Here is an 11,643-nt window from a genome sequence, read left to right as displayed (position 1 = left end):
ATGTTGTTCAGAATGAGATGAACGTCATGAGTAACATACTTCCCACTAAATAAGCCCATACAGGGAAAATAGTTTTTATCTTTTACAAAAATAACTTTCCACTTAAATCCTTTCTGGTTTGTTTGTTTTGCAGACAGAGGGCCAGCCACAGAACCATGGAGTCTAACTTTACTGAGAGGTCACTGGATTTCAATACTTCTTCATCCATGACGCCCATGGTCACCAGCAACAGTTCCGTGGTCTTCAGGGAGCCGTACCTGCATAGACTGGCCCATCTTGATGAGGGTCTCTACAACGACTTCTACAGCCTCTGGATTGGCCTAGTGGTGGTCAACACGCTCATCTTCATGGTGGGCATGGTCCTCAACACCCTGGCGCTGTACATCTTCTGTTACCGCACCAAGCCCAAGACTACCTCAGTCATCTACACCATCAACCTGGCCATCACAGACCTCCTGGTGAACCTGTCGCTGCCCACCCGTATCATACTGTATTACAGCGGGGGGAAATGTCTCAACTGTTCCTACGTGCATATCTTCAGCTACTTTGTCAACATGTACTGCAGCATCCTCTTCCTCACCAGCATCTGCGTGGACCGCTACCTGGCCATCGTGCAGGTGGAGGCCTCTCGCAAATGGAGGAACCCCAACGTGGCCAAGGGGATCTGCCTCTTCATCTGGCTCTTCGCCATCGTGGTCACGTACTCTTTCCTCACCACCGCCTTCAGACACGTGGGCTGCTGCCTCTCCCGGCTCTTCGTCCTGACCGTCTTCGAGTTCTTCCTCCCCCTGGTCATCATCGTGGTGTTCACCGTGCGCATCATGTGCGCCCTGTCCAACCCCGGCCTGATGCAGCAGAGCCGGGAGAGGCGGATGCGGGCCGTGCAGCTCCTGACCACCGTGCTGGTCATCTTCACCATCTGCTTCACGCCGTTCCACGTGAGGCAGGTCCTGGTGTACTTCTACCCCGAGATGCCCCACCACGTCATCGTCTACCACGTCACCGTCACCCTCAGCAGTCTCAACAGCTGCATGGACCCCATCGTCTACTGCTTCGTCACCAACAAGTTCCAGTCCACCGTGAGGAGCTTCTTCCGCAAGGCGGAGGCAGAGCACACCAGCGGGGACGTCATAAGCATGCAGAAGAGCTCCAGAGGCTCTGGCACGGTGACTGCTATCGCTCACAGCATGATGATGATGAATCTATCCTCTCCGCAGCCAGGAAGTCACACAGCATGAAAGAGAGAGAGAGCGGGGCCGTGTACAGGATATGTACAGGATAACCCAGATAGACTGTAGAGGGCTCCACCTTTACTGTGAGAGGATGGAGGACAAGGCAGCGGCATTGACACTTTTAAATGTTTGGAATCATGCTCTCATGCATAGAAATTGAAATATTTTGATGGATTTTGGAGACATGAACTTCCTCCTGTGTAAAAGCCTATAGGTTAATGAGGACGTTTACTTCTTAACTATCTGTTAAACCAGTTGTGCCTTGTACTATTACTGTTAGGCATCCAACCTCATATTATTACTTGTGTTGACAATCATTGATTCATTTGCTCAATGTACAACTGAAATGTGTCACGCATTGGCTTGGATGAAAGGAATAGAAATGATTTGTATACTGCACTTTTACTCAGTTACTGTATGGTAGGTTTGTGTAATGCTTAGCATTATATATAAGACATTTCTTTTCAGTTTCTTAGAGACAGGTGTTAAATATGTTTAAGTATTTAAGGAGCAAAGTTACAAACTGTTTTTTGATTATGCTATTTTCATTATTCTGTTAATTATTAAGCCAACTGTCCAAAATATATAGAATAAAATCTACTCATTGTGTTCACTGTGTCTCCTATATTTATCATGTTTACATTTTATTTGAGATCTGTGCCAATAAATGTAGAATTGAGTAATAGTACCTACATTGTTATACTCAACTGTAGCTGCGAAATGTGATCTATCATCTCCCTCATAGGTTCACAGCTAGGCTGCGTTGGTAAAACTCGCTCTGGAATCTTGATCAGCACTCGTGGGATACCTCTTGTCCAATCGAATGACTTGGTCCCTTCATGACGTCGAACGCAGTGTGCGCTCCGGCGCTCTCAGAGCGAGTTTACGAACGCACCCCCTAATCAGGTGGCTAGAGCGGTTAGTGAAGTCGTCAGTTGTGGTGATGTCAGCTCGCCGGGAGCTGCTTTGTTACCGTGGTGATGAATGAGAGACCGGTCAACGAACACTAGCCAGCCATGAACACATGCGACTGACCACGCACACTTTGATGCATCGTTACATTGGAAAAGGGGATCAGGTAACGGTATGTTTCATCTGTGGCTATAACTTCATTGATAATGAGTATGATTTGATAGCTAGCGAGCTAAGCTAACTTAGACGTAGACACCTGTCAGGTGCCAGATGCTTTCCAGAGTAGTTCACTTCAAAGCTTTACAATTTGACAGCACGCAGAGCCACGTGTAGTTTCAATATTGTGGTCTTAGCTTGCGAAATTGCTCGCTAGCAAGCTAACTTAGTTGCCCCACGCGCCACCCTGTATTAAACGTGCCCGTGTCGTATATAAACTGGTAGAACATTTTTTTACTGTGGGGGAAAAAAAGCCTGGGGGGTATTCCGTCCTGGTCGCTAAAGGACAATCCAGGCTTATTTTGATAAATCCCGCGAGATTTATACAAAAATCCAGCCTTATTTTTCCAAGTCTCGCGAGACTTATCAAAATAAGCCTGGATGTTCCTTTTTGCGACGTTGATGGAATACCCCCTGGTGAGAGGCGAGACTCGGGGTGGAGCTAGTCCAGGCCAGGGGCATACCTCGACAGGGGTGGGTCGCAACGTCTGGGGAGGAATTTTCCACATAGGAACTACTTTTAGTCATGTGAAAGTGTCTGGGAAGGTAGGCACCAAAAGCTTAAACTATCATCTCCTGGTACATTCACCTGAACAACCATAGGCTATTAGTAGTCCCTGTGTCAAGGGTTGTACAAGTCCTCTAGAAGCTGGACGTTGTAAGTCTCTTGAGTTTGTGATCAGTTGGATGTGATTCTTCTGAATAGGTGACTCTGTCATCACCTCTGTCTTTTAAAAGGTAAGTGATGTTTACAGTGAGGCTAGACCTCAGTAATCCCTGATTGTGTACTACCTAGGCTATGTTTGAAAATGAAAGAGTTCCCTGAATCACATTCTGTCAAGGTTTCTACAATAGCCTGCCGGTATGCCAGTGTCATTGCCAAGATGACGCATATTTGTGTGGCACGATATGATTCCATGTAATCCAGTAGGCCTATGTGACAGGATCTCCTCCAGTTTAGTCGGGATGGTTGTATCTGAGATTGGTAATTGCAGGCTTTTTAGTTTTAGTTTTTTTTAATTGTCATTTTATGGCATATGTGGAGATTAGCAACTATCTAATTTCCGACACGAAAGATGTGCATTGTGGACCATACCCAGCCAGCTATCTAACTAAGATATGACGTATTTTGTATAGCCCTACATTGTGTACTAAATCAGCATCTTTCAACTTACATTGGTTATCAAGTTCTAAACAGGGTTCAGGGTTAACTAACTGTGTTGCTTTCTGTCTCTCTTGCCCCCCCCTCCCTGCAGATTAATGAGTCACTCCATGGGGATTTACAAAAGGACATCTACCGACACTGGCCCCCCATCTCACCCACCCACTCCTCCTCAGCCTCTCCCCTGAAGACATCATGAAACGGGATTTACCTGAATGGCACATATGGATTTTTATACTGAACATCAGACGCTAAAGACAGCAAATCTCTTACATAGCCAAATGTTTGCCACTTAACCTTACGAGTTACAATCAAAGTGCATCACTAGACCAAAAGCTGTTTTGAAAGCCATCTGGATGTCTCCTGATTGAAAGTAAAAGGAATCATCTACAGTACAGTCGCATCGAGGGAGGAGGGACCGTGCGTCGAGCAGTGTCCTACCCCCTGTGTAGTTGTTTACTAGCTCGCAACAATGGTACCCCAGGATGCTTTGCAGGTGCAGGATGTAGAGGAGATGCCCGTGAAGAAGCCCAGCGTGGAGAGCAGGGATGGAGAGAGTCCTAACGTGTCTGTGAGCCAAGGGGCCGGGAACCGCATCCCTCTGCGCAAGTGGGTCATGCACGGAGCCGTCATGTTCGGCAGAGAGTTTTGCTATGCAATGGAGACAGCGCTGGTCACACCAGTGCTACTGCAAATCGGTACGGTTTTAATTCTCCTTCTCTCAAAAGAGAACGGTTGAAGGATTTTTCTTTCCAACAGGTGTGTAGGTGGGTTCCCCATGTACCTGTACGTGTCGTTCACCCCGTCAACAGGGCTGGCAGTTATGTTAACTATCTGCAAAGACAGCTGACGGGGGCCGTTACTAGGTTTGCCACAAATGCAAAAAATAACAATGGGTTCTACAAAGTTTGTTAGGTATGGTGGGAATGCATGAGTCGGCACATTTCAGTGTGCCTGTTTTCCTACCGGGCAGTAAAAAAAAAGAAAAAAAGTTATTTGCCAAAAGTAAGGCTAGTTCCAAAACAGTTTTACCATCTATTTTGTATTTGGGATATGCTATTGTCTTCCTGTTAGGTAGGCATGCCCTATCCAAGGAAATGCATCATCAAACCCATTTCCATCAATGTAGTTTGTGTGATTACTGTACACTTCCCCTGGTTAGAGATATTGAGGAGAATGTAGGCCTAACTGGTAGAGAGCAGAGGCATTAGGTAAGAAATTAGTATATGGTAACATTATCGATAGTGTAGGCTAAAATGGAACTATTATGCAATTTGAGTTAGGCTAGTTAAAAATTAAAATGTGCATTTGAGTGGAGCTGTCGCAACAGAAGTTACAAATTGACTACAAAATGTATTTTAAGTTCAGTTTTTTTAGACTTTGCAAACATTTTCCTACCATTCCCTTGAGTACAAGCCCAGTCATTAATTATTGGAGCTTGTCATGTAGCCTATATTTAACTGCTTTTGGACCTTTGCTGCTTGGCATCTCTGAGAAGGTGACCTCTCAGATATAGTGGAGGGATAGGCCTAGATCTGACTTGATGCCAGCTGCTTTCCTTGTCTTGATTTATGTGAGTTGATGACACAACTCACGTTGTAATGATTAGCCTCTGATTAGCCTAACAGATATCATAACATTATGCATTTGTCATATGTGGTCACATTCCATAACCATACAGTATCAAGATATGCATTTTGCCTTTTTTAGCATTCTAAATTCAAGCATACTCTAGCACAATGTTGTTCGATCTGAAGCAGGAAAAAGGCTGGCTGTCTGTCTGAACTGCTGTAACTGTCTCTTTCTGCCAGGCCATGCCACTACATTTCACATTTCACAACTCCTTTGGTGTAATGGTTGCCCTGCCTACCACTGCCCTGTTGTTGCAGTAGTTATTATTCCTAAAATACAGAGAGCAGTCTGTGTGAGTCAGGGGATAATGTTTTAGTTTTACCAACAAGTTGTGTCTTGCAGATGAATTCCAGCTTACTGAGCACTGGCACTTTCAAACAGATTGCTCGACTTCTTTTCCTCTGCAAGAAAAACCTGTAGCAGAGGAATTAGTGCAAGGGTACTGACTAATGTAATGACTGTGACTAATGACTGAACAATGTCAAATGTAAATGTAATGAGTTTAGTTTTTCTCTTTTCTATTCTATGCCCTATTGTATTCTGTTGTGATGTTGTCCATTATTCTTGTTTTTTTGTTTAATCTATTGTACAATTTTATGTCATGAGGACTACGGATGCAAATTAGCTAAATCACAGCTAAATCCGGCATATTTACTGTCAACATACTTTGTTTAAGTGACTGTTCATTAATGTGCACTGTCCTGACTAAATACAGATCTATCTATCTATCTATCTATCTATCTATCTATCTTTTCTCCAAGGTCTTCCGGAGCAGTACTACAGCCTAACGTGGTTCCTGAGTCCCATACTGGGCCTGATTCTCACCCCTCTGATCGGCTCAGCCAGCGACCGCTGCACCCTGAAATGGGGCCGCAGGCGCCCTTTCATCTTGGCACTGTGTGTAGGCGTGTTACTGGGCGTGGCTCTCTTCCTCAACGGATCGCTCATAGGTAAGCCTCTGTCGTGGTGTTGCCTGAAGGCCTACTCTGATAATCATCCTCATTGGGAGGGTATTTTATATGAGAGAAAGATAAACAAACGTGTTGTAGACCTTTTCGTCAATTGTCTGACTCACTTGCGGTGGTGCGACAGGACTCTCCCTGGGGGACGTTCCAAACAAACAGCCCATCGGGATAGTGCTGACGGTGTTGGGTGTGGTGGTGCTGGACTTCAGCGCGGACGCCTCCGAGGGACCCATCAGAGCCTACCTGCTGGACGTAGCAGACACAGAGGAGCAGGACATGGCCCTCAACATCCATGCCTTCTCTGCAGGTACACTATCCTAATCTCTTGAACCCAAGTCTTCTCTTCCGTTGGCCCTATCCTCACCTCTCTTGAGTTAATTACGGATTACTCTGTGACTGTGAGGGAGGAATGTCCGGTTGACAGTTAGTCTGTAACAGCTCTAAAGAAGCCCTAGAGATGTCAACGTCATTTATAGTAGCTCTTTGTTCGCTTGCGATCAGCAATTTCATGTTGTTGAGGCCTATATGTATCATACTGTTATGCCTACTGTACATGTTTGGAATGCAAGGCCACCTAGGGCTCTTTCTGAACAAAGATGGTCTTTACCACTATCGGTAATCGTGGTTCTCCCAAACACTGTCGCAGTAAAAGTCACAGTAAAAGTCACAGTAAAAGTCACAGTAAAAAGTTGTTGTGACATTGTGTTCTGGCAGGGTTAGGAGGAGCCGTGGGCTACATGCTGGGTGGGCTAGACTGGACCAACACCCTCCTGGGACGGGCCTTCAAGTCCCAGGAACAAATCCTGTTCCTCTTCGCGGCCGTCATCTTCATCGTGTCGGTGACGCTGCACATGTTCAGCATCAAGGAGGAGCGCTTCAGCCTGCACCCGGAGGCCCAGGGAGAGGGAGACTCCCACAGCCTGTCCTCCTCCCTCAAAGTCAACGGGGGTCTGGCCGGACGCTGCCTTGCCCTCCCCCAGCTGGAGCTCATAGGGGAGGACGAGGCGTTCGGCCCCCCCGGCGAGGACGCCTACTCGGAGAGAGAGCTGGACATGGACTTCCTGAACGTGGACCGGGTGAGGAGCAAGAGCGACTCCATCCTGGCCATGCCCGACGCCACCATCGAGCTGGACGAGGACCTGGACCCGGACGCCCAGTTCCTGGCCGTCATCGAGCCCTCCATTTTCCAGGACTTCCTGCCCGCCGCCTACCAGGGGACGACCCCCCAGCGACGCTCCCGCAGCAGCGCGGGGAGCCAGGAGAGCCCCCAGACCCAGGAGGACGACAGCCTGCTCCCCCACTTCCCCCAGGAATCTCCCCACGGCGGGGAGGACATGCCGCTCCACAACCAAGGAGTCCACCAGGCCAAAGCTCTTAACGGAGCCGGTGGTGGCGGCGGCGGAGGCTCCAACCACGCCCGCGGAGCCACCAGCAGCCAGGCCCAGCTAGGCCTCAGACAGTCCAACCCCAACGCCAGCGCCTTGGTCCGGAGCCATCCCCACACCTTCTACCGCCAGCCTTCGTTCACCTTCTCCTACTACGGCCGGGTGGGCTCCCCGCGCTATCTGCGCCACCGCAAGCCGGGCGACCCCCCCGCGCCCATGAAGACCTCCCACAGCATGATCGACATCTCGGAGATGCTCCGGAGGCAGAAGAGGCGGGAGATGCTGCAGAGCGGGACCAGCCTGTCCAGCGGGGACTCGGAGGAGAGCGAAGGGGAAGAAGGGGACTCGGGCACCACGGTGAAGCTGCTGTGGCTCTCCATGCTGAAGATGCCCAGCCAGCTGTGGCGCCTGTGCATCTGCCACCTGCTCACCTGGTTCTCCATCATCGCCGAGGCGGTCTTCTACACGGACTTCATGGGCCAGGTCATCTACGCAGGAGACCCCAAAGTAAGCACACTCTCGAGTCCAAGTGTTCTGTCATACTGTAGATCTGGACCCGAACCAGTATGACCTCAGGGCCACAGTGGCCACTCATAGTGAAAGTAGGAGTCTGTATAGTAAGTAACAACGGCGTTGCACAAATGGCTTCGGCAGCCTGAGGTGGAGGCCTCTTACGTGTCTGTTTTTTGTTGGTGTTCATGTAGGCTCCTGCTAACTCCACTGAGCTGCAGAACTACCATAAGGGAGTACAGATGGGCTGCTGGGGCCTGGTGGTGTATGCTGCTACTGCTGCTGTCTGCTCAGGTAAGGCCTGCTCCTAGTCCATCAGTTACCACTCCCAACTCATAGAACAACCTATTACATCATCAGCATCAACAGTCATAGAACACATCACAGTACACAGTGAACAGAGGGCACTTTTTTTCAGACCAAGTACAAGTATTTATATTTGGGTACTTGCCGATACCGAGTACCGATACAAGTACTTAATAATACCATTACAGTTCTAACAATGTCTTTGAAAACATGTTTTATTTTCATCAGCTGTTCCTTTATTTCTGACTGTAACAGATTAAATATGTGACAGGGTCTGGTGTTGTTGTTTTTTTGTTTTTTTACAGATTATGAAAGTGTAGATTGATTTATAATGATATGTCATACATTGAAATGTTAAAATAGTTGAAGAAGATATGCTTATTTGAATTATTACACCTCAAACCAAATGCCGGAGAAAAACAGACGCGTTTGCTACCATTGCGTTGGTAGCTAGCTAGTAGCTAACAAACACTGCTATCTAATGGCATGTTAGCACATCACATCATGCTGATAGAACATGAACATGCTAAAAACCCATAACTACACAACTACGTAAATGATCTCACAGTCCTTGCTTTTGAACAGTGCTAAAACTTAAGTTTGTTTGTTTACAAGCCATGTATCACTAACACTCATCCGAGGACAACAGGAAGGCAGACAGTACAGTGATTCAAAACCAAGCTGAATTTGCTGACAAATTATAAGTATTTAGTGATCCTAAAACTGTTTTTGTTATATTGAGTGGGCTCTTCAACACTTAAACCTTCGTAATATGAAAAAAGACAGGAGAAAATAAAAAAGTTTTGGTCATTTTCGCGGCTTGACGATTCCGGTCTTGTTACCTCCTTCACCAGACCCTGTCACATACAGAATTTAGCAAAGCAGAGTTTGCAGACTGCTCTACTTTCGTCGTCATCATCGCTTATCCTAAAATATCTCCAAACTGCTGACATTGCTCCTCCTCTGCCTACCTGCTACGAGAGGTTACGTTACGTTGCCGTTAAGTGGTATCGGGAGCGGTTGTATCAGAGTAGTTTTACGAGTATGAGTACTGGTATCGGTATCGGTGCATTGATTCTTGACCATAACCTCTTTAGTTTAGTTCAACTGTCTTACCCCATCAGAACCTAAAATATAAGCTTGTTTGTAAACAATGCAACTGTAAGCAAACACTGTGTAGCTTCAAAACTCTCTCAAAAGAAGAAAAAAATCACTCAAAACTAAGGTTGATCTCATGGATGGTCAGTCCTTGCATCCATAGCCGCTACAGTGCTTTGTTGTTGTTGTTGTTTGAATCCCAGATTGCCCCTTTAACTCACGACCAGCACACAGATTTGAGATGTTTATGCTACTTGTGTACAGTAGCCTATATTGTGTGGATCTCTCATCTCTAGTATTTGTTTGCAGCTTTGCTCCAGAAGTACCTGGACAACTATGACCTCAGCATTAAGGTCATTTACATCCTGGGTACTCTGGGCTTCTCTGTGGGGACGGCAGTGATGTCTATCTTCCCCAACGTCTATGTCGCCATGGTGATGATCAGCACCATGGGAGTCATATCCATGAGTATCTCCTACTGCCCGTATGCTCTGCTAGGCCAGTACCATGAGAACAAAGAGGTTGGTACAGTTTGACACTGACCGTGTTGTACTTTAGATGCCATATGTGTCCATTATTACGGTAAAATAGGCTGTAATTTTCTAATGTAAAAATTGCTTATTATTATTCTAGAATTATGTTAAATACACTGCTGAAAAAAATGAAGGGAACACTTTTAATCATCACAGTATAACACCAAGTCAATTAAACTTCTGGAATGTCGATCTGTCCAGTTAGGAAGTGTTTCATTCAGGATTTCGCCTGCTTTGGTGCAAATGAAAGCGACAACAGGTGGACAGGAGAGGCAACAGCAAGACAACCCCCAAAAAGGAAAGGGTTTTGCAGGTGGAGGCCACAGACCTTATCTTTCCTGACTGATTTTTCTCTAGTTTCGCATTTTGCTAGAGCCCTTGTCATCACTACTGGTAGCATGAGGCAGTACCTGCAGCCCATTCAGGTTGCACAGGTAGTCCAGCTCCTCCAGGATGGCACATCCATAAGTGCCGTTGCAAGAAGGTTTGCTGTGTCTCCCAGCACAGTCTCAAGAGCGTAGAGCAGATACCGGGAGACGGGCCATTACACGAGGAGAGCTGGACAGGGCCGTAGAAGGGCAACAACCCAGCAGCAGGACCGGTATCTGCTCCTTAGCCAGAGCCCTACAAAATGACCTCTAGCGGGCTACTCGTGTGCATGTTTCTGACCAAACTGTCAGAAACAGACTCCATGAGGATGGTATGAGGGCCTGACGTCCTCTAGTGGGACTTGTGCTCACAGCCCAGAACCGTGCAGCTCCATTGGCATCTGCCAGAGAACACCAGAATTGACAGGTTCGCCATTGGCGCCCCCGTTCTTTTCTCAGATGAGAGCACTGAGAACATGTGACACACACATTGTGCTGCCTGCAACATCCAGCATGACCGGTTTGACGTGTCAGTGATGGTCCGGGGGAAGGCATATCCTTGAAGTGTTCCCATTATTTCTTTGAGCAGTGTATATATCTTTTTATCTCTTTATATCTCTTTTTTCATTCAACATGTATTTTCTGTCTCCACCCACAGTACATCCACCACAGTCCAGGGAACTCCAGGAGAGGCTTTGGCATCGACTGTGCCATCCTGTCGTGCCAGGTGTACATCGCCCAGATCCTGGTGGCGTCTGCGCTGGGCGCGGTGGTGGACGCCACGGGGAGCGTCAGGGTCATCCCCATGATGGCCTCGGGAGGCTCCTTCCTGGGCTTCCTCACCGCCGCCCTCCTGCTGATCTACCCAGACTCCTCCAGCCACCAGGACAACAACAACAAGGCCAAAGGAGACAAGGCCCACGGGCTGGTGGCGGCCTCAGAGCCCGGCCCTAGCACACAGGAGCCGGTCCTGCTCAAAGTGACGCACAGGAGAAGCTTCAGCAAGCCAGACAACGAGTCCACTATCTAGAGGAGGGGAAGGAGGGACTGTGGACCCCCACACCATAACACTCTCAAATCCGATATCTAGTGGAGAATGAGGAGAGGAGGGACTGTGGGCCACTCTCAGATCTCACGAGGTGCAGTTTGGATGGACGGTCCATTGAACCCGTTGTGCAATTCTTTGACCATTGAGGCATGTTGCAGTTGTGGAAGAGGCTTCATGTTTTTTTTATTTCCTTGTGGGGTTTAGAGGTGTACGGTGTCCCTGTTTTGAAGGGCCTCCTTGAGGCAATAATGAAACTGAGAGGAGTTTCCACTTCAT

The 11,643-nt window shown here is 47.5% G+C and overlaps 2 protein-coding genes across 2 annotated transcripts; both read left to right on the top strand.

Annotated features, from left to right (window-relative positions):
- Positions 1-206: 206 nt before the first annotated feature.
- On the top strand, positions 207-1,238 carry gpr20 (G protein-coupled receptor 20; the record flags this gene model as incomplete). Its single annotated transcript, XM_080541073.1, has 1 exon — positions 207-1,238. One exon carries the CDS (start codon positions 207-209, stop codon positions 1,236-1,238), a length of 1,032 nt encoding a protein of 343 aa, XP_080397199.1.
- A 2,756-nt stretch (positions 1,239-3,994) lies between these two features.
- On the top strand, positions 3,995-11,349 carry LOC308166747 (solute carrier family 45 member 4-like; the record flags this gene model as incomplete). The annotated part of the gene is made up of 7 exons (XM_080541072.1): positions 3,995-4,220; positions 5,916-6,104; positions 6,247-6,426; positions 6,834-8,011; positions 8,209-8,308; positions 9,728-9,939; positions 10,978-11,349. 7 exons carry the CDS (start codon positions 3,995-3,997, stop codon positions 11,347-11,349), a joined length of 2,457 nt encoding a protein of 818 aa, XP_080397198.1.
- Positions 11,350-11,643: the final 294 nt, after the last annotated feature.

Source organism: Nansenia antarctica, assembly GCF_963989245.1.
Source record: "Nansenia antarctica genome assembly, chromosome: 10".
In the NCBI taxonomy this organism is placed as follows: domain Eukaryota; kingdom Metazoa; phylum Chordata; class Actinopteri; order Argentiniformes; family Microstomatidae; genus Nansenia; species Nansenia antarctica.
This window is presented reverse-complemented; position numbering and strand designations above follow the sequence as displayed.